Source organism: Cetorhinus maximus, chromosome 6 (assembly GCF_964194155.1).
Source record: "Cetorhinus maximus chromosome 6, sCetMax3.hap1.1, whole genome shotgun sequence".
NCBI classification, from domain to species: domain Eukaryota; kingdom Metazoa; phylum Chordata; class Chondrichthyes; order Lamniformes; family Cetorhinidae; genus Cetorhinus; species Cetorhinus maximus.
Genome location: NC_135884.1, coordinates 83,437,066 through 83,456,847, shown reverse-complemented (window position 1 = coordinate 83,456,847; position 19,782 = coordinate 83,437,066). Strand labels below are relative to the sequence as shown.

The following is a 19,782-nucleotide window of genomic DNA, read 5'->3' as shown; positions in this document are numbered from 1 at the left end:
TGACATGAGAAATAGAAAAATGTTGCATGTCATCCTGTTGCAGTATGGGTGCTGATCTGAGGTCATGTCACATTTTGGGGCCAAAATGGAGGGAGCTTTACTTGTTATGTAGCATATTGTGATTCTGTTTTGAGAGTGCTTCATACAGTGGGTACCTGGAAAGGAAAATCTTAAATTTCCCATCCTTCGCCCCGGTCAGCTCAAAGTTTCCCTTCATAGTTGAGAGAAGATGTGAAAGCAGGAGCATCAATAGGTCAAATCAGATCATCGAGTTTGCCTTGGTTATGGGAGGGGGTAGGAATAAGAATTTTTAATTGCTGAAGTCTGCCTGCAGCCTGTGGTACTGTCTTTCATAGTCGAACAGAGTTAAAAAGCCTTTATCAAACAGCATGTTCTATGTGTTTCTCATTCACAAAACGGTATGCAGCTGTGAGCTGTTATTGATTGTACATTAATGAATCATAACAGTGCAGCTTAAGTGCTGTTTCATGCTGGCATTTTACTGGGTTTATTGTGACAAAGGGACCAAGGTAATAGGCAATTGGAGAAAGGGAAAGTGACTTTAGGAGATGTTGGAATAGTTTTGTGGTTTTTCTTTGTTGTTTTGTACATTTTTCCCCTGCTATCTCCTCTAATGTCTTGAAAGCGCTGACCCTTGCTGTGATACAGTTCCAATGCAGTTCTGAGATCACGCCAAGTAGCCATTCTTCATTGTGAACCTAGACAGCTAGTACAAACAGGCTGTTTGATCCTGACTTCACCTACTCCACATGCCGTGCTCTCCACCAGAGTTCACTGGGTAGCGAGAATCCTGGTTAATTTCTCCTACTTATCCACAGGCCACTCCGACTTAATTGATCTAGTTCTGCCTGCACCTAATCCCCACCCAGTTATTTCCTTGCATTTCGCATCCCAGTATTCTATCTTTCACTTTCTCTTTTGGCGCTGCTGTTGCATGAGGATTGATCTGTGGAACAATAACTCTGATACTAATTCATTCCAGCACTACATGATCTGTGGTAGCAGATTACAATATTACGGAGATGGAGGCAGGGTCAGAGTACGGGTAATAGCTTCAGGCAGAAGCTATGCATTTATTCAACAGACAGTCACCACCTGCCGTCAGTAGTTCCGCTTCTCTGTTGCCACGCACACGGTGGGAGAGTTGCCAGTCTGAGTTCTCAGCTGCTGACACGTGTTTATAAAAGATAACCTGATCAGATCTGGGAAGAATTAGTTTGTTTCCAGGATGCCTAAAGTGGGGCAAGATTTGTCATTACTCTGGAGAGGGAAGGGCGTCAAATTTAACCTTCTAAATTCCCCTAGAAGATGGCAACCTCCCTGAAAGGGTAAATACGCTCCTCATCAAGCTTTCGATGGGATTTTAAGCCAACATGCAGAAGGACAATGTCCCCTTTCCTCTGTTAGCCTTCTTTCCCTCATATAACCTTCATAATTTTTTAAAGCAAAGCTTGGTACCGTCTAATCATTAATTCTTGATTTATCTGATTTCTGTTCTACACCTTTCATCCTCATTTGTGTCCCTCATGAGGTGTCTTGGCATTTTACCCAAGTATCTAAGTTTCAAAATAGACTGTGCTCCAGAGTGATTATTCTTTTGATTTTTCCCTCCATTGCTGTTGTGAAGTACCTGGATATCTCACCAGGCTCACTCAGCTAAGCATGTGGGGATTCATTAGGGTGAATCCATGACCTGCATGGACTGGCACTCCAACACACACTTTTAATTATCTTTCTATAAAATTCCTCCCTTTTAAACAAAGCTCAGTTTCCTCCCACACAGCCCTATTTATCATACCTCCATGTTCCATGCGTTCATCTCCAGAGAGAGCAATCTCTTAACTGATTCCCTGCCAGTGCCACTGATCAGCTGGCTTCTTGGCACGTGTACAAATGGTCCCCAGATTGGTTACCTCTTATTTTGGCTTCCTTGCTGTGGAGGGAGCCCACCAGGCAGTTTTCTGCAAATGTAAACCTTACACTGCTGAATAAACCAGTAATCCTCACAGCCAGCACAGGAAATATGGTGACTGACATTTTTTTCAGGGTTCACTAAAAACATGCATTGTTGCTTTTCTTTTTAAATGGCACTGGACTCTTCTAAAGTTGAACTATAATTACCCACAGAATGGAAAGGCTCCTGCCTACAGCCCCTTTAGCAGTCTCTGCACACAGGCTGTTGTGTTACATCCAGGGAAGCGAGAGCCCTTAGCTTTTTCAATAAGTTGCAATGAAAAATCTGTGTTAACATGATACCATGTCTTTGCCTTTTTACTAGTTAGCTGCTTTGACTAATACCTCATTTATAGTAAGGAATGAAGGTTGGATTCAGCTAGGAGTCTGACCTCCACCTACTGCTTGTAAACTGGATAAATACAAGTAATGATATTCAGAGATCAGTGCCAAGAACCACTGACTCATCTCAGAGCTGCCATTCTGAGGCTAGGGTGTAGGATTCTATTTGAGGCTCACAAATCCACAATAAGCTGGAGCCCAGGGAGACCAGAAAAGGAATCTTGCTATTTGGCTCATCATGCTGCAATCAGAAAGAACTGGCTGCATTTATTTTTTGGGGAGGATTTTAATTTTAATGAGGTCATGGAATTTTGCAAAGCTCAATGAAAATCTAACTGCATTGTTTTCATCAGTGCTCATAAGGCTGTTTATTGTCTTAGTGCCATAATAGCTGTCATGAAGAATTGGAAGCTGGGGGAGTAGTTGGCTGAATCTTGAACTTTGTAATGGATGTGTGTTCCAGCTTATATTGAAGATGCTGTTTGGAAGATGCAAAAAAAAATTCTGCCCCATTTGTTCTAGTTTTTTATTTTAATATTGGAAGTTCTAGGCAATGCCAACTTTACCTTTGGCACAGTGCTCCTAATCAGCACACTGAGAAGGGATAAAGAAAGATTTGGTCTTAATTTCCTGCAGCTATAGAAAAGTTTCAATGTAGAAGAAGCCCACACATATAAGACGTATGTCTAAACCAGTCTTACTGACTCAACTCCTAGGGCATGCAACTTTGCCAAACCTTACAATGAGAGAAGCAGGATTAAGCAGGGGGGGGATGGATAAGCTGGATGTCTGGATGTCTTGACTCAGTGGTAACACTCTTTCTTGCCTCTGAGTCAGAAGGTGGTTTCAAGGCTCATTCCAGAGATTTGAGCCCATAATCCAGACTGGTGCTTCAGTGCTGTATTGAGAGAGTACTGTTGTCTTTCCATGAGACATGAAAACCAAAACCATCTGCCTGGTCAGGTCTACATTAAGGATCCCTTGATACTATGTTGAAGAAGAACGGGAAAGTTTTTCTAATGTTCCGGCCAACATTTATTCCTCAGCAAACGTCACTGAAGCAGATGATCCAGTTGTTTATTTACCTGATCTTTGTGGATCTTGTATTTGCTGAAATCACCTGCCGCATTTCCTACATTTTTATTCATTCACGGGATGTGGGCTTTGCTGGCTGGGCCAGCATTTATTACCCATCCCTAGCTGTCTTTGAGAAGGTGGTGGTGAGCTGCCTTCTTGAACCGCTGCATTCTATGTGGTGTAGGTACACCCACAGTGCTGTGAGGAAGGGAGTTCCAGGATTTTGGCCCAGCGACAGTGAAGGAACGGCAATATATTTCTAAGTCAGGATGGTGAGTGACTTGCAGGGGAACTTCCAGGTGGTGGTGTTCCCATCTATCTGCTGCCCTTGTCCTTCTAGGTGGTGGAAGTTGTGGGTTTGGAAGGTGCTGCCTAAGGAGCTTGGTGAATTGCTGCAGTGTATCTTGTAGACGGTACATACTGCTGCTACTGTGCATCAGTGGTGCAGGGAGTGAATATTTGTGGATGTGGGTCCAATCAAGTGGACTGCTTTGGCCTGGATGGTGTCAAGCTTCCTGAGTGTTGTGGGAGCTGCACTCATCCAGGCAAGTGGGGAGTATTCTATCACACTCCTGACTTGTACCTTGTAGATGGTGGACAGGCTTTGGGGAGCCATTACAATTGCAAATATACTTCAGAAATACTGTGATGCTGCTACAGATGCAGATGCCTCCTTAAATATTGTGATGGCCTTGTCTCTAGGAATAGGGATTAATCAGCCAGAGGGCGAAGCCCACACCCTGATGTAACCCTGTTGTTACGACCGGGATGGGAGGAATGCGCGAATTATCAAGCCCCACTACTCCACAAGCCATACCATTAACTTAAATGTTTAATTTTCTCACCAAAATGGCCAATTGCGTACCTATACCTCTAGTACCCAGAAGCAAAGAGACTCTGACCAGGCTTCTTTCAAAAACTCATAATGATTAGTTTATTTTAAAACAAAACTTCTTTTAACAAGTTGCAAATACTGGTTAACACACAATTGTAATCAGGAAGTATAACTGTCTATCTCTTCCTAAAGAACCCCCCCAGCACACACACACACACACACACACGCAGGCACATACACAGACAAACAAAGGACAAGCAGATAGAGTCTCTCTGCAGAGATGGACTTTGGAGAATGGGTGTTATAAAATAAAGGTTAAAGCTCACAGGGTCTTGACACTGTTGACCTGGAGTGTTCTCGTGTGAAGATGAGCCAGTGGTTCTGGTGGATGCCTAGACGTTCTCACCACTGGTCTCAGCTTTGCAGGTGCAAATGCAGACTGGTTACACTCAGATGAGGGTTCTCTGGCTACAGGTTGATAGCCACACACAATTTTAGGCAAGGTAGAGAGAGAGGGAGCCAGTCAAGGTAGCCTTCTTTCCTCAGCTTATTCTCCAACAAGACTGCCTTCCAAACAAGCAGGTTCACAACTTAAGCTTTTTTCCTCTGCCATGTGATTGCCTGTTTGTTTCCCAGCTTTTATCAATTAAAGTACTTTGCAGTTCAACAAACAAACATCTCTTTCTCAAGTACCATATAGCTGATTTCTTGGAAGTGGCCTGCTTGTGAACTTTTAACCTTCTTAAAAAAATCCCAGGTTAACATCCAGATGACCAGATCAGCCAAATCCTTCCATTTTGTGAAAGAAAACTTCAGTCTTGAGAGATATGATTCTAACACTGTCAAGAGGACATTCTGCATTTTCAACACCAGGATCTTTAATGTCTGCCTGAGCAGAGAAATATGGCCTCAATTTAATGCCCCATCCAAAGGACAACAATTCCGAAATTCAACTCTCTCTACGTTATGTGTTCACGACCCGGACTGGAGCTTGAACCCAGAGGTTGAGAGTGTTACCAACTGAACCAAAATGGCCTTGAAATTCTGAAGAGCATCTCCGAGTCTCCCATCAGAATTCAGCAGCACACTGGCAGAACCTTCTCACCCACCAAAAAAAGTCAACATTCTATCTCCTGCTCCAAGTACAGGAAAAGCTGAGCACTTTTGTCTAGCTCCATCTGTAATATTTCACAAATCACTTCCAGACGTCCAGAAGTATCAAAAGTTTAAGAAGAAAGGCACCCTTTTCTATAGCTTTTCCTGACCTTACGCAGAGCCTGGTATTTATAAACTACTGTGCGTCCACAGAAAAAACCCCTCAGCAATTCAGATCTAATTGACTTTAGCATGTGCCTATTTAGACCACCCTCAAAGCTTTATTCGAGCAATGATCTTTAAGATAGAGACTGGGACAAACTTAGCTCTTTTGCAGCATCAAGATGTCACAACTGTGCTCCAGACTCCAGACCGTTCATGAGCAGCATCATGGGAGATCAGCCAGTGTAACAAACATCAAGAGAAAATTAACAGCCCAGGCAATAAACAGTAGCTATTGTCTTCCCTGTGCTGTAACACTTTTCAGTCAACCAATTAATTGTTACTTTTCTCCTGTAAATTTCTGAGCAGGATTCTTCTGTAGATATGAAGCTGCAGGTTACTTGATTGATTGCTAAATTCAACATTGAATAATATGAGCTATGTGCCTAATGTGATTATCTGTGTGGATAGCGCAGCTAGAGAGAGGGTTGAGCTTACTTTTCATTGCCTTATAGAATGAAAGTTACAATGGCAGATGTCTCTGCTCTGTGCACAAAATGTACAAATAGACACAAGCTGAGCTGTTCCACCTGTTAAGCTCCATTTTATTTAGGTGGAGTCAAGTAGAAATGCAGATGAGTTTGTAAAAAATCTTTTTTTAATAACTTGCAAAAGGCCAAGTTCCATCCTTCAGGGCACTACCAAGGCTGAAAAGAGGTAAATTAGGTAAATGGGTTACTAGAGATGTCAGTAGAGTCCAGAAAATTGGCATAAAATTGTCAGAGAGGCATTGCAGGCTAAGACACTTTTATACTGCCTAGCTTTTTCTCCTTCATTTGAGGGGGAACAACTTCCATGTACTGGATTTAAAAGGCTATTAGAAGTGTTTTTAGTGAGCAAAAATTGAAATGAAGACTTATTGATATTGATCCATGCATAATGACCTTTATGCGCTTCTTGTGGTTCTTATGATTGGATTCCATACTCGGGTGTCTATTGTTATAAGGCATCTGAACTCCTAAATGTAAGAGTTTTAGGGCAAAGAGTAACAATTCTTTGAGTCCGATTCTAAGCACAGAAATGTTTTTACGCATAGGCTAGAAACTTCCTCCCGTTGCGGGGGGAGCTGTGCGGGGGCAGCTGTGCGGGGGCTGGCGCGTACCCGATCGGTATCCCTGATTGGGTCCTCACTGCCATTTTACGTGGGCGGGCCAATTAAGGCCCGCCCATTGCGATGCGTGCCTGGAAGCACTGAGCACTCTCTGTGTGAGCTGGGGGGGTTTCCCTGAGTGGCTCCCTGCACTCTCATGCGCGCAAAAGATCTCCCTCAGGCATGGAGGTGCCTCAGGGAGATTTGTTTCAGTGCTAAAGTTTTAAATAAAGGATTTTTAAACTTTTGCAACATGCCCCTTCATGTGACAGTGTTACATGAGCTGGGACATGTTAATGAAATTTTGTAAAAAAACTTTACTGATTTTTTAAACACTTCATGAAACCTCATCCCACTCTTGGATGAGGTTCCATGAAACATGCAAAGGCTGCCTGGGCTCTTCGCCTGCCTGCCAACCTTAAGGTTGGACAGGAAGCTCATTTAATTGTTATAATTAGTTTTTAAAAGGCCTTTGACAGTTCGGCGAGCACGCAGCCGAGTCGGCTGTGCGCCCGCCGAACTGAAAATCTAAATGACGCGTGGTGACTTCGGGACGCCTGCCCGACATCACTACATGTCGTTTTATGCGTCGGCGAGCGGGCCCCGTCCCCCATTCGCCGATGGGAAAATGCTGTATGCTGCCCATAGGGTTGTGAGACTGTGGCTTACACTAGCAAAGTTATAGATTGGACCAAAGACCATGACATTTAAGAATAGATTAAATAAGTGGTTGAAGGGAAGCAGTATAAAGGAATATGGGAAAAGGGTGGACACATAGGTTTGGGACAACTGCTCATGCGGAGAATAGACCAATAGATTGGTCCAACCTTTCATGCTATATTTTTTTGTTAAATTCTATGTAACTAGATTACAGCCTATAACTCACTCCCAGGTATCCATTATTCAACATATAAACCGTCTGAACACCTCGATTAGATTCCAACCTGTAACTCACTGCCGGGTATCCATTATTCTACATATAAACCATCTGAACCCCTCGATTAGATTCCAGCCTGTAACTCAATCCCAGATATCCATTATTCAAATATATTAACCACCTGAACCCTTCGATTAGATTCCAGTCTGTAACTCACTCTCCGGTAGCCATTATTCTATATATAAACCATCTGAACACCTCGATTAGATGACAGTCTGTAACTCATTCCTGGGTATCCATCACTCTATATATAAACTATCTGAACACCTCAATCAGACTTACTGCCAGGTATCCATATTTCTATCTATATCGAAAGCCATGGATTGGATTCAGACCCATTAGGATGGACTGAATAACTGTGCATGATGGAGATCTGACTGTATATTACTGTAAATGCATGCACAGGGTTATATTGCAGTGTAGACCAGTGCCTGGAAGTCCTACTGCAATCAGATGTTTCTGTTTATGATTAATTAGTGAAAACAATCAAAAGATATATTTTCTCCCTTTACAGCTCTTTTGGTATTTACCCTGAAGGTTCCTGTTGTTACAATGGAAGCCTCTGCGTGTGTGTGTGTGTGTGTCTGAAAAAGAGAGTGCTAAATAAATACATTGGGAGTACAATGAGAGGGTTGACATAGGGATTGAATCACAGCTGGATAGTTTGATAAATGAAGTGGTGTTTCCTTCTCTTACTAAAGCACATTAGTCTGGTTTTTCATCAGCTGACTGCTTTATTTCAAACCCCATTATGTCTTTTTCTTCCCCTGCACCTTCCAGATGCTTCAGCCACAGTTCAAACCACACAACCTGAAGGATGTTTTATCTAAACTCTTCCTCATTGTGCCCGGAGAGAACCCATACAGCTCATGGAACCATTCCCGCTGTCGGCGCTGTGCAGTGGTGGGGAATTCTGGAAATCTACATCAATCTCATTATGGAGCAGACATTAACTCACATGATTTCATCATGAGGTAAACTCTAAGATTGCACAACACTGAGGGGCCCTGGTGGGAAATCCTTTATAACTAGCATTTTTTTAAATTCCTGGTTAAATGCCAGGTCTCTGTTTCCCAGTGAGAATAAGAAAATGTTTGAATCCATGTTAACTGTTTGATACCGAAGAAATTGAAATAAAAAGAGAAAACATTGGAATACAAAGCGGGTTAGTCAGCATTTGAGAGAAAAACACAACACAACACATCTTTTGAGTGCATTCCCTTGACCTGAAACTCACTTTCTTTCAACTGATATGTGTTTTCAGCATTTTCTCTTTTTGTGTCATATCCTCAGCATATAGGATAGGTATTAGAATAGAAAAACATCCACACAGTCCATTTAATTCACCTTCAACCACCCTGGTTGTCACATGAAACAACGATAATGGAATTATTGACTAATCACAGCCATAAGTCTCTATCAATGAGTCTACAACAGACCCAGACATTAGGTGAGGAAACATGCCCAAACATGCTTCATTTACCGTACATTATGTCTCAAATTACTTACATACTGTCTCCCAAAATGTTAATTTCTGAAAGAAATCTAATTTGCATTTGTATGAATCAATACTAACTGCTTCCACCATCTCCTTAGTGAGGGAGCTTAGAGCATTAGAGCAGTGAGATCCCTCACTGAAATATTGGGCCAGAATTTGCTTGTTAGTTAATCTAGCTCATACACCTTTACATTTTAAAATCTTTGCCTGTTAGGTTGCTGGACATGTGATCTGACAATGGTAACACTGTAACTCCTGCCACTGACTAGAAAGACATCAGGAACAGTTGCGTATGTACACTGCGGCCGCTGGCACATACACCAATCTGATGCCTTTCTGGTCGGCAGGTGGCAGGATCATTGATGAAGCTTGAAATTCTGAAGACCACAAACAACTGTGCAAAAACTACCATGTCCAAAAGTTTCTTGCTCAGACCAGCATGGAGGCAAAAGTTTGAAATGTTTCGGGCTGTGAGTGGTGGAGCTGTCACCCAAGTTGGAAAGGCTTTGTGGAGCAAGTTCCTGTGCAGCCCAGCTAGCTCAGTTGGTTGTTAATGGGACTCTTAATTTGTCATGGTCTCGAGCTCCACATTGTATGATGATTTTTGATTCGATATTTTATCTAAGAAGGTAATAAATCGTACTCAATTAACTGAGCAAGAAACTTTTGGACAAGGTAGTTTGGGCACAGTTCTTTGACTGAAAAGGTTTACATTATGAAATGTTGTAGCTGACACGTTCATTGGATGGAGCATTTGGATGGAGCACCTAGAGAACCAGTTATTGTTGCTGGCATTGCCCCTACTTTCTCACTGGCATTCTCCCCTCTTAATCTGTCATGATTTTGCTATCCTGGTCTTTATTTTCAGGTATACATACTTTTAGGATGGAGTATGCAGTAGATTCAACACTAAAACTGCTGCATCTCTGTAACTGTGCATGTGCAAGAAGTGCTGCTCCTAGTGTTGCTGCACTAATAAACGCAACCTAACGGTCATGGCAACGGAGGATCGGCGACCATGGTGAACAATGGAACAAACAGTGTATCTCCTTAACCAATGAGGGTTGAGGGTTAAGAAGTAAACAGAGGGTCTAACAAGGAGGGTGAATTCACTGTTAAATCGGGTATAGAAATAAATAGAGGGAAAGAAAATATTGGACTAAGAACAGGGGAAAAAAGGACAGAAATAAATGTAAGAAAAAAAATTACATTTTAAAATTTGACATTTCAAAAATCTCCAACAACTCACAGCTTGAAAGAATGAGATTCCATACTTTTCATTGTTCACTTTCTAGGCCAGAGAGGTTGGCAAATATGAACAATTATGTCATTGTTTAAGGGCAATTATGATATTAATGACTACATTTAACTTTCTTTGGCAGGTTTCATGGGTAATTAATGTCCAAATGCAGCAATTCATGAAAATCATGCGAAGATTAAGGGTGAGATGCCGTTCTCCCAAAACTAACAGTAGAGCAATCTAGCAACTTGTGGCAACTTGCAATTCACAGGATATTGCTATCTCAACACTAGTTGGCCAATTTTCACATTAATAATAACATATATTGTTCACACACCATTATTTTTTCAGCAAGTCATGGGCCATTTGTTTCCATGGGTTAGTTTTGAATTTCTCCCCTTCAAGGTTCTACAGTTAAGGTGAATCAGTTTGTCATGGTCTGTATTTTCTAGCCCCTTTAGAATCATAAAAGCAGCAATCATATCACCTCAGAATGGGCTCAAGGGGCTGAATGGCCTACTCCAGTTTTTATGTTCTAAGTTTGAAGCTAATCTGTCTTTTGCTACTGAAGAAATTACTCTGTAAGGCTCAGTACTTTCTGCTATACTGAGAGGGGAATGCACAATGAAGACAGCACTTAAAAGGACGCTGCAGGAGATCTCCATTTTAAAAAGGACCTTCCATCATCAAGACCCTTTCAAGGATTGTTGTGCAATCTGAGATTACTATGAGACTTCATTTCTAGCCACAGTCTGGTCTGATTCTGACGTCAAGGTTTCCTGTCTCTGGAGAGAAAGGGGATATTTTGATGTGTCACAGAGGCCAAACTGGAGGCTGTGAACAGAGTTTCAGAAATTATGCTGTATGTTTCTTTAAATTCCCAAGAAAATCTGTGGGTTTAGCAGTTCTATTTTGTTGATCCAGGCTACCCAATTGCTTTTGAACTGGATAGTCCACTTCTGGGGTCACCACTAACAATTGCAATGTTAGCAAACCAGACAGGAAAAGTCACATTCCAGGAGGGATCGTTTCAAAAACTCATTAATGGAAAGAAAGAAAGACTTACATTTGTACAGCACTCCTCACAACCTCAGGATGTCCCAAAGCATGTTGTAGCCAACTTTTAATTTACGCACTGTTGAAATATAGGAAAAGCAGCAGCCAATTTGTGCACAGCAAGCACCCACACACATCAACATGATAATGACCAGATAATCTCCTTAGTTCTGGTGAAGAGTCATACGGACTCGAAACGTCAACTGTGTTCCTCTCTGCAGATGCTGTCAGACCTGCTGAGTTTTTCCAGCTATTTTTGTTTTTGTTTCAGATATCCAGCATCCGCAGTGTTTTGCTTTTATCCATTTTAGTAATGTTGGTTGAGGGATAAATATTGGCCATGACACCAGGGAAAGCTTCCCTGCTCTCTTTTGAATACTGTAATGCCATGTGATCTTTTGCATCCAATTGAAGGCAGACAAGGCTTCAGTTTTACTGTACTATATAAAGCTTATTTCCAGCTTGTATGCTTCTGTCAAGTGTGCAAACCTGAGATGTATGTGAAGTTTCTCAACAATGGAACTTAAAAATGTTTGTATAGTTATTTCCTTTTAATCCCCCTTAATTATGTCAGACATGCTGAGCCAGAATAGCATCAAAGGGTTGATTAAAAGGTGGCTGGAGGCATCCTGCTGGTATTTAGAAAGTGCTTACTTGAAACTAGATTAAAGCCCAATGTTATACATAATTCAACTGCCATTCTTTTTAAATGTTCATACTGTGGGGGGAGTTGTGGTAGAGGCAAGCTTAAAGGGGCAATTTAGAGGCACTGTTGCACAGTTGGTTGTTTGGTTTACCGTGGGTGACCAATACTTCCCCATGCTGATGAAATTAAATGTTAATGTACAGCTAGAAGAAGAGTTAGATTTATTCATGTGAATGTAAGGAACACTCTTTTTCAACGAATCACACAGATATCAATGTGACAGTACCTGAGGAGAACTATCTGCTATTTTGCTTGTAAACTAAAAATCTACAAGAATTTTAATTTAGGTTCTACCAATGGTTAGTGGCACCCTACAGACCAGAAAGACCCAGTTTGATCCCATACCTGTGTAGAGGTAGATGATGTTAGTCAGGGTGGCTGTAGGACAGTATGACTATTCTGCAAATCATTAGGTTGAAAAGACTAAAAATCAGCCAGGGTTTCCATTCCTGATCATCATCAGGAACTGGAACTGGAAAATATATGTGTGGGTGAGGCAACAATCCTGCTGGCCACTCGTAGCCCCCACCATCAAACACCCCGCCAACACTCACTGATTTGGTTCTCACAAAAAGGAATATGCATTTGAGTGACTGCCAGCACTTATGGAACTGTCACAAGTAAGAATTGGTACCTTCTGGAGAGGAAAACATAAAACTGGAATGAGAAAGAAATAGAAAATCAGTTCCAGCATGAATCATCTACTTTTCCAAACCCTAGACTCCTTTGCAACACCCCCCTCTCCACCACCCCCACACCTCTTTGTGTGCTGTACCTTTACTGGCAAAGCCTTCTGTTATCTTGGTCTCACACTTCTCTCTTCCTAATTCTCTGCCCTTTTTTACCTTCCTCCACCCCAACTCAAACCCTAGCACTGAACATGCCTTCAGTTACTTCCCTAACCTCCTTTCAGAAGTTGAGCCATCGCTCTCCTTTGCAAACTGCTTTGGGATACTTTACTATGCGGTTATCTGATTGCACACTTGCCTCTGAGTTAATAGTTGTGGGGTCAAGCCCCTGTCCCAGATTTGAGCACTGAGAGGTACTGTCTTTCAGATGAACTGTTAAACTGATGTCCTATCTTGTTTGTTAAGGTGGATCCCCTAACATTTATTAATAGGGGCATAGAGTATAAGAGCAAAGAGGTTATGTTGAACCTGTATAAGACACTAGTTCGGCCTCAGCTGGAGCATTGCATCCAGATCTGTGTGCGCACTTTAGGAAGGACGTGAAGGCACCTGAGAGTGTGCAGAAATGATTCACGAGAATGGTTCCTGGGATGAGGAACTTTAGTTATTAAGATAGATTGGAGAAGTTGGGACTGTTTTCCTTGGTGAAGAGAAGACTGAGAGAAGATTTGATAGAGTATTCAAAATCAGAGTAGATAGGGAAAAACTGTTCCTACTCGTGAAAGGATTGTGAATGAGAGGGCACAGATTTAAAATAATTGACAAAAGAAGCAAAGACGATATGAGAGAAAACCTTTTCACACAGCGAGTGGTTAAGGTCTGGAATGCCATTCTGTGATTCTGTGATTACTCAAAGAGTGAAGGGGATCCTCTTCAGTGACCTGGCCAACATTTATCTTGCTGAATTTGCCTACATAGCAACAGTGAGTGTACTTTTGTGAAGTCCTTTGGGATGCTCTGATGTGGTGAAATGTATTTTCTTTCCAAGGGTGCTATGCAAATAAAAGCACTAATTACAATTGGGGAACAAAATGCTTTCGAAATCACGGCTTCTGCACTTAATGGAAATCAGCAGACTATATCCGTGATGAGAAATATTTTGATGAGAGAACTGTTCCTCAGTAGTTTCATAAGTAGTAACGGCTAATGGAATTGTCCTCATTTTAAAAAAATGATACAGCTGTGTCCAGTGGGACTGCTGCAGTGAACCCACATTTCACTATTCCTATTGGTAGTTAACATTTCAAGTTCCTGGTGCCTGGAATTTAACAGGATTTTGATGTATCATTAGAGAAACAGCAGTAGGGGGCAAAAGTTTAATGTCCTTTTAAAAGCAGATGCTTTCTATCACCAGAATATCTGTAGAATCCGAAATGAGAAAATATTTACCTCAATTTTAAGGTGAATGTTGTTGAAATAAGACTTTTACTACCTGATTTAAATGTTTATTTTTGGGGTTCTCCCCCTTTCCCCCTCTCCTCCTCCGGAAGGCCTTGGTAAGGGTTTTGCACATATGTAGCAGCCCTCCAGAATCTCACTCAATTTGCAACCCTAGGAAGACTATTCATCTATGAATGGCATGATCCTCAGCCAATGGCTGATACATGGAGCGGAATTTTATGGCCCCTCCCGCCAGCGAGATTTTCTGGTCCCGCTGAAGTCAATGGATTTTTGAACAGCTTGTTGCATTTTACTGCCCTGTTCCCGCCACGATGGGGCCGTAAAATTTCACCCATGCACTTTCTAGCAATCAGGCATGGAAATCCTGTCCAATTGCTCACTTGGCTAGCCAAGTGACATTGAGACCAACTGTAGTACCACGTTTCTGCCCGGCTGAGATGAGCTAACTCAGCATAAACTCGGAATCAAATCTATGTTCCATGACTGTGTACCACATCTGGCAATGCCCTCACCCACTGAGCTACTGGGGGAGCTACCATCCATACCTACAATTGTTTCATTCCTTATAGTGGCCATTGTAAACTGAATTCAGTAAGAAATAGGACAATCAGTCACTATTTTTCTCCATATTATTTTTCTTTGCACCCCCATTCTGCTGAATGAAATGGTTGAATGAGTTGTTGGTTTGCTTCTAGGGAGAGCTGCAATCTGAGGGTGGGGGGTGGGGTGGAGTGGAGTTGAAGGAATATGTTTCCTTCCCTCATGCCCCATTTTTTGGCATTGCTTATATCCACCCTCCTTAAATTTAGCCTTCCAATCTTAATTGAGCAGACCTTGAATCACTTGCTCGTTGTCCTAAATTGAATGATACTGCTGCAGCCTACCAGTGCAGAAGTTGCTGGAAACTACACAGTGCAGTGTTTTAGTCAAACAGCCATGTCATCTATTTGGGCTGCTGCAAGTAATTAAATTTGAGAAAGCCCTGATTAGAGTTGGGATGGACGTTGCTATTTCTAATAAAAGTCATGCTTGAGTAATCCTGTGGAACAGACTATGTCTGCAAATATTGAGTAAAAATTGAGAAAGATCTATATCAAGTTTGCCAACATTTATAATGTTTATCAAATCAATAACACATTGAACTAGCATATGCATCATATACTATACATTTTAGAACTTGGCAGTGTATGATGCATATAGGCATCAATCTAAAAATTAGCATAAACTGACAAACAACTTCAGAATAACCTGACAAACAAGTTCCAATCATCTGTCTATGCAGTCAGTTGTCTTTTTTAACTCCCATTGTGAAATTCCCATTGTGTTGCTTACTTTCCCTAATGCAAATTGTTGAATAATATTTTTAATGCTAAAAACAGTTTTGAATTATCAGCAAGCCTGTAGTTGCGCTGAAAGTGCAGTGGAACATGGGCTTGTTGTAATTAGCTAGTGAAAGATTGTGGAGAAATTGCAGGCCACTGTGGTTATGCACTGCCAGCCTCTACTGCTAAATCTGACCTATTTGGAGCAGAGTCTGAGGCTGTACTATCAAGAACTACAGTCCTCCTGAGCTGTTTCTAAACCTTTATTAATGTTCCTGTAATGTATTGACACTCAGGCAAAACCCATTCCTCTAAATGTATGCATAGCAGTCTGCCTCACCAGAAGGAAAATGTGAACCATGCTAATTAAACATCCTTATTATTTGCTCATTCAAATAACTGCATGGCAAAGATGGTTTGATAAAATCCTTTATGACGAATATTAGACATTTGCATTATACATACATATTACATTATCATCAGGTCACTGCTCCAGGCCTTTATTGTGCTTAGATGATCTTCTACCACCCAGATTTGTCCCCTGATGTGGAGTGAATCAAATTGGTTGAAGACTGGCATCTGTGATGGGGGTACCTTAGGAGGAGGCTGAGCTGGATCATCCACTCAGCACTTCTGGCTGAAGGTGATTGCAAATGCTTCGGCCTTGTCTTTTGAACTGACATGCTAGGCTCTCCAATCAGTGAGAATGGGGATATTTATGGAGCCTCCTCCTCTGGTCAGTTGTTTAATTTCCCACGGCCATTCGTGGCTGGATGTGAAGGACTGGAGAGCTTTGATCTGATCCGTTGGCTGTGGAATTGCTTAGCCCCGTCTGTCGCATGCTGTTTCTGTTGTTTTGCATGCATGTAGTCCTATGTTGTACCTTTACCAGGTTGGTGCTACATCTTTAGGTATGCCTGTTGCTGCTCCTAGCATCCTCTCCTGCACTCCTCATTGAACCAGGTTGATTCCCTGGCTTGATGGTAATGGTAGAGTGGGGGACATGCCACACCATTAGGGTACAAATTGTGATTGAATACTATTCTGCTTCTGCTGATGGCCCACAGCACCTCATGGATGTCCAGCTTGAGTTGCTGGATCTGTTCTGATCTACCACATTTGGCACTGTGGTAGTGCCACACAACACAATGGGTGGTATCTTCAGTGTGAAGATGGGACTTTGTCTCTAAAGAACCATGCGATGGTCACTCCTACCAATATTGTCATGGACAGTTGCATCAATGACAGGTGAGGATGGTTTTGCCCTCTCGTTGATTATTTCACTATCTGTCACAGGCCCAGTCTGGCAGATATGTCCTTCAGGACTAGGCCAGATTGGTTAGTAGCTGTGCTGCCAAGCTACCTTTGGTGACGGACATTAAAGTACCCAGCCCATAGTACCTTCTGTGCCCTTGCTACCCACAGTGCTTCTCCAAGAAGTGTTCAATATGGAGCAGTACTGATTCATCGGCTGTAGGTATTTGACCTGATGCCGTGATACTTCATGGGGTCTGGAGTCAATGTTGAGGATTCCCAGTGCCACTCTTTCCTGCCTATATACCACAGTGCCACCACTTCTGGGGCCAGGGAAAGAAAATCATAGGCCCTGATGCTTCACCTGTTTCTGAGCCACTTATTTACCCCAAACTCCCTCCCCACTATTTCATATCCTTAGGATGCCAAAAATTGGGAATCATAGTCACAGTGGCGTCGAACTGTTTTATATAGGTTTAGCAAAACCTCCTGGCTTTTGTACCCTGTGCCTCTCTATATAAAGCCCATCAAAAGCTCGGGTTTCAGAATTATACACTTTAAGACCATGGCTTTATCAGACAATTGCACACAACTTGGTCATTCATATTATGCAACCAGCTCTGGTACTTTAACCTGGCCTTATGCAATATCCGAACAGCAATATACAAAAAACCTTGAACCTTACAAGCACTGCAAACAATCCTTACACAAATGAGAATATCTTGAACTAACAGTGACATATTCTATTGGCGCATGACTCTTGGTTTTACTTTCAAGTTTAAAAATAGCAAAATCTTCTAATAAATTAGCACCAACCAATTCACCTGCAATCATGTGCTATTTCTATCCACACAAGTGAGCCTTGTTAACAGAAAATTTACACGTTGCATTGAGTGATACATTTTTTCTTATTTTAAATTGAAACTAACTACGTTTACAAATGCCCAGCATGGAGCATATAATTGGAGACCTCAGCAGGCCAGGCAGCATCTGTGGAGAAAGATACAGAGTAAACCCTTTAGGTCCACAATCTGCACTAGCTCTGATGAAGGGTCTCTGACTTCAGTTTCTCTCTACACAGATGCCACCAGATGTACTGTGCATTTCCAACACTTCCAATTTCTATTGGAGCAAAAATAAGCCCTTTTTCCAGCCCTCCAAAATGCAATAAGACTTCTTGTGAGCCTCCCCTTCAGAAAGAAACCCAGCAGCAGCTGCCCAAGATCTGGTTTGGCACAACATTTAAGTATAAATAATTTTATAAAAACAAGTCAAAGTGTGAATAAGACAAAAAACTTGCTGAGCAAACAAAGAAGTCAATATCAAAGCAATAAAATTATCATTTTTAAAAATGAGTAATTCTTGAAAATGACCATTAAAAGTTCCAAGCACACCTGTGTGCGTGTGTGTGTGTCTCCCAATCTCAGCACACTCTCACACATGGGGCAGAATTTTACATCCCGCGGGTGGGTGCGCGCCCAACCCGATCGGCCATAAAATTGCGTGCGATGATGTCGGGTGAGTGTCCTGATGTCATCACGCACTCACACAATATTTCACTCGGTGGGAGTGAGCGGATGCCAGAGCCACGCCCATCATTAATTAGCAGGCCACTTAAGGCCATTAACAGTCCAATTGACGATGATTTTTCGTTGCCGATATGATTTTGCGTTCATCGCAAAATGAGCAGGTGGCCAGCCAACATTTTCAAAAACCTCATCCAGTGTGATTAGTGAGGAGTTTAGTAGATAGTTTGCTGCTGGTGACTTATTGGTACTTGGCAGCTTTATCTCTGTTTGGGGCTTCATTCATAGCATTTCCAGGCTTCATTTCAGGACTCCTGGGTTTCTGCAAGGCCTCCAGAGGATTCAGACTGTATGGACCCTTCCAGGTATCAGACAGACTTCTGTTACACTGGTAATGAGGATTGTGGTCTCTGCTGGTTGTTACCTACAATAAAAAGTTGTGATGAAAGAATTAATTCAGGCTGGTCTTTTGGTTCAAGCTGGTTTATTTTCAAGACAACTCTCAGTGCTGCTGACTTCCAAGTAGCTTTTTATTTAGATGGGATAATCAATGCCCATCACCTGTTTAACTAGCAATTGTTTTTAACAAGGTGGTTGCCATATTAACAGATTCCTCTCTTTTCTTTTAAAACTAAAAAAACTTAAAGAACATTTTTTTAAAAAACAAACAGAAGGAAATAATGTCACGTATTTCCAAATCTATAATTCCCAAATTTCTTTTACCACGTATATATAAACAATTATAAAAACAAAAACATTTTTTTTTCATTGCATCATTATAAAATAAGACACACCTCTCCCAACATATTTAATAATTTCTTAGAGCAGGTACTTCTTTTCATAAAACAGTCTGATAGTTGGTGACTTGCGTCAACCCATTGTATCTTAGAGATCTCTCTTCTCTCTAACTTTCTTTTATGCTGACTAGGTCTATTCTTAGCCTTTTTTCCATGACAATTTTCGTGGAATGAACATTGTCCTAAAGAGACCGGTTACCAACATTAAATTCTGTGGGCAAACATTTCCCACATTGCCCCTTATATAATATTTCTGTCAATATATTGAAAAGTAAGCCCCCATATCTAATGCTTCTACTAAGGCTAGCATTTCAGCAGCTAAGGTGTTTTTCACTACCCTTCTTATTTTCTTGGCCTCCCAAGCCAATGGGCAACATTTATCATTCTTTCCCTCTAAGAATACGATAAACCCTGCTGTGCTAGAGTACCCATTTGGAGGATTGGCATGTGAAGCATCACTTAAAATGACCAATCTTCTGGATCACCCAAAGCTGGAAGCTTGAGCGCACATCTCTCAGAATTTAATTTTTGAAGTGTTTTATTTGCTCTCAGAATGAGCTCAACTGTAGCATGTTTCATCATGGCACTCAACTCCAACACATCATAACCAGCATCAAGCCTAGTCTGAGTGCACAACCAGTTCAACTGCCCAATCAAACTTCTCAACTGTTCCGTTTCTTCCATGGTAGCAGGATCCTCTTTTTGTGAGTTAGTGGGATAT

The 19,782-nt window shown here is 41.7% G+C and overlaps 1 protein-coding gene across 4 annotated transcripts in view; it reads left to right on the top strand.

Annotated features, from left to right (window-relative positions):
• The window catches only part of st3gal2 (ST3 beta-galactoside alpha-2,3-sialyltransferase 2), a 455,559-nt gene that overhangs the window by 338,833 nt on the left and 96,944 nt on the right, over positions 1–19,782 (top strand). For all 4 annotated transcript variants that reach the window (XM_078543944.1, XM_078543943.1, XM_078543946.1 and 1 more), the window contains one exon: positions 8,353–8,546. In XM_078543944.1, coding sequence (XP_078400070.1) covers positions 8,353–8,546 — 194 coding nt within the window. The remainder of the gene's footprint in view (positions 1–8,352; positions 8,547–19,782) is intronic.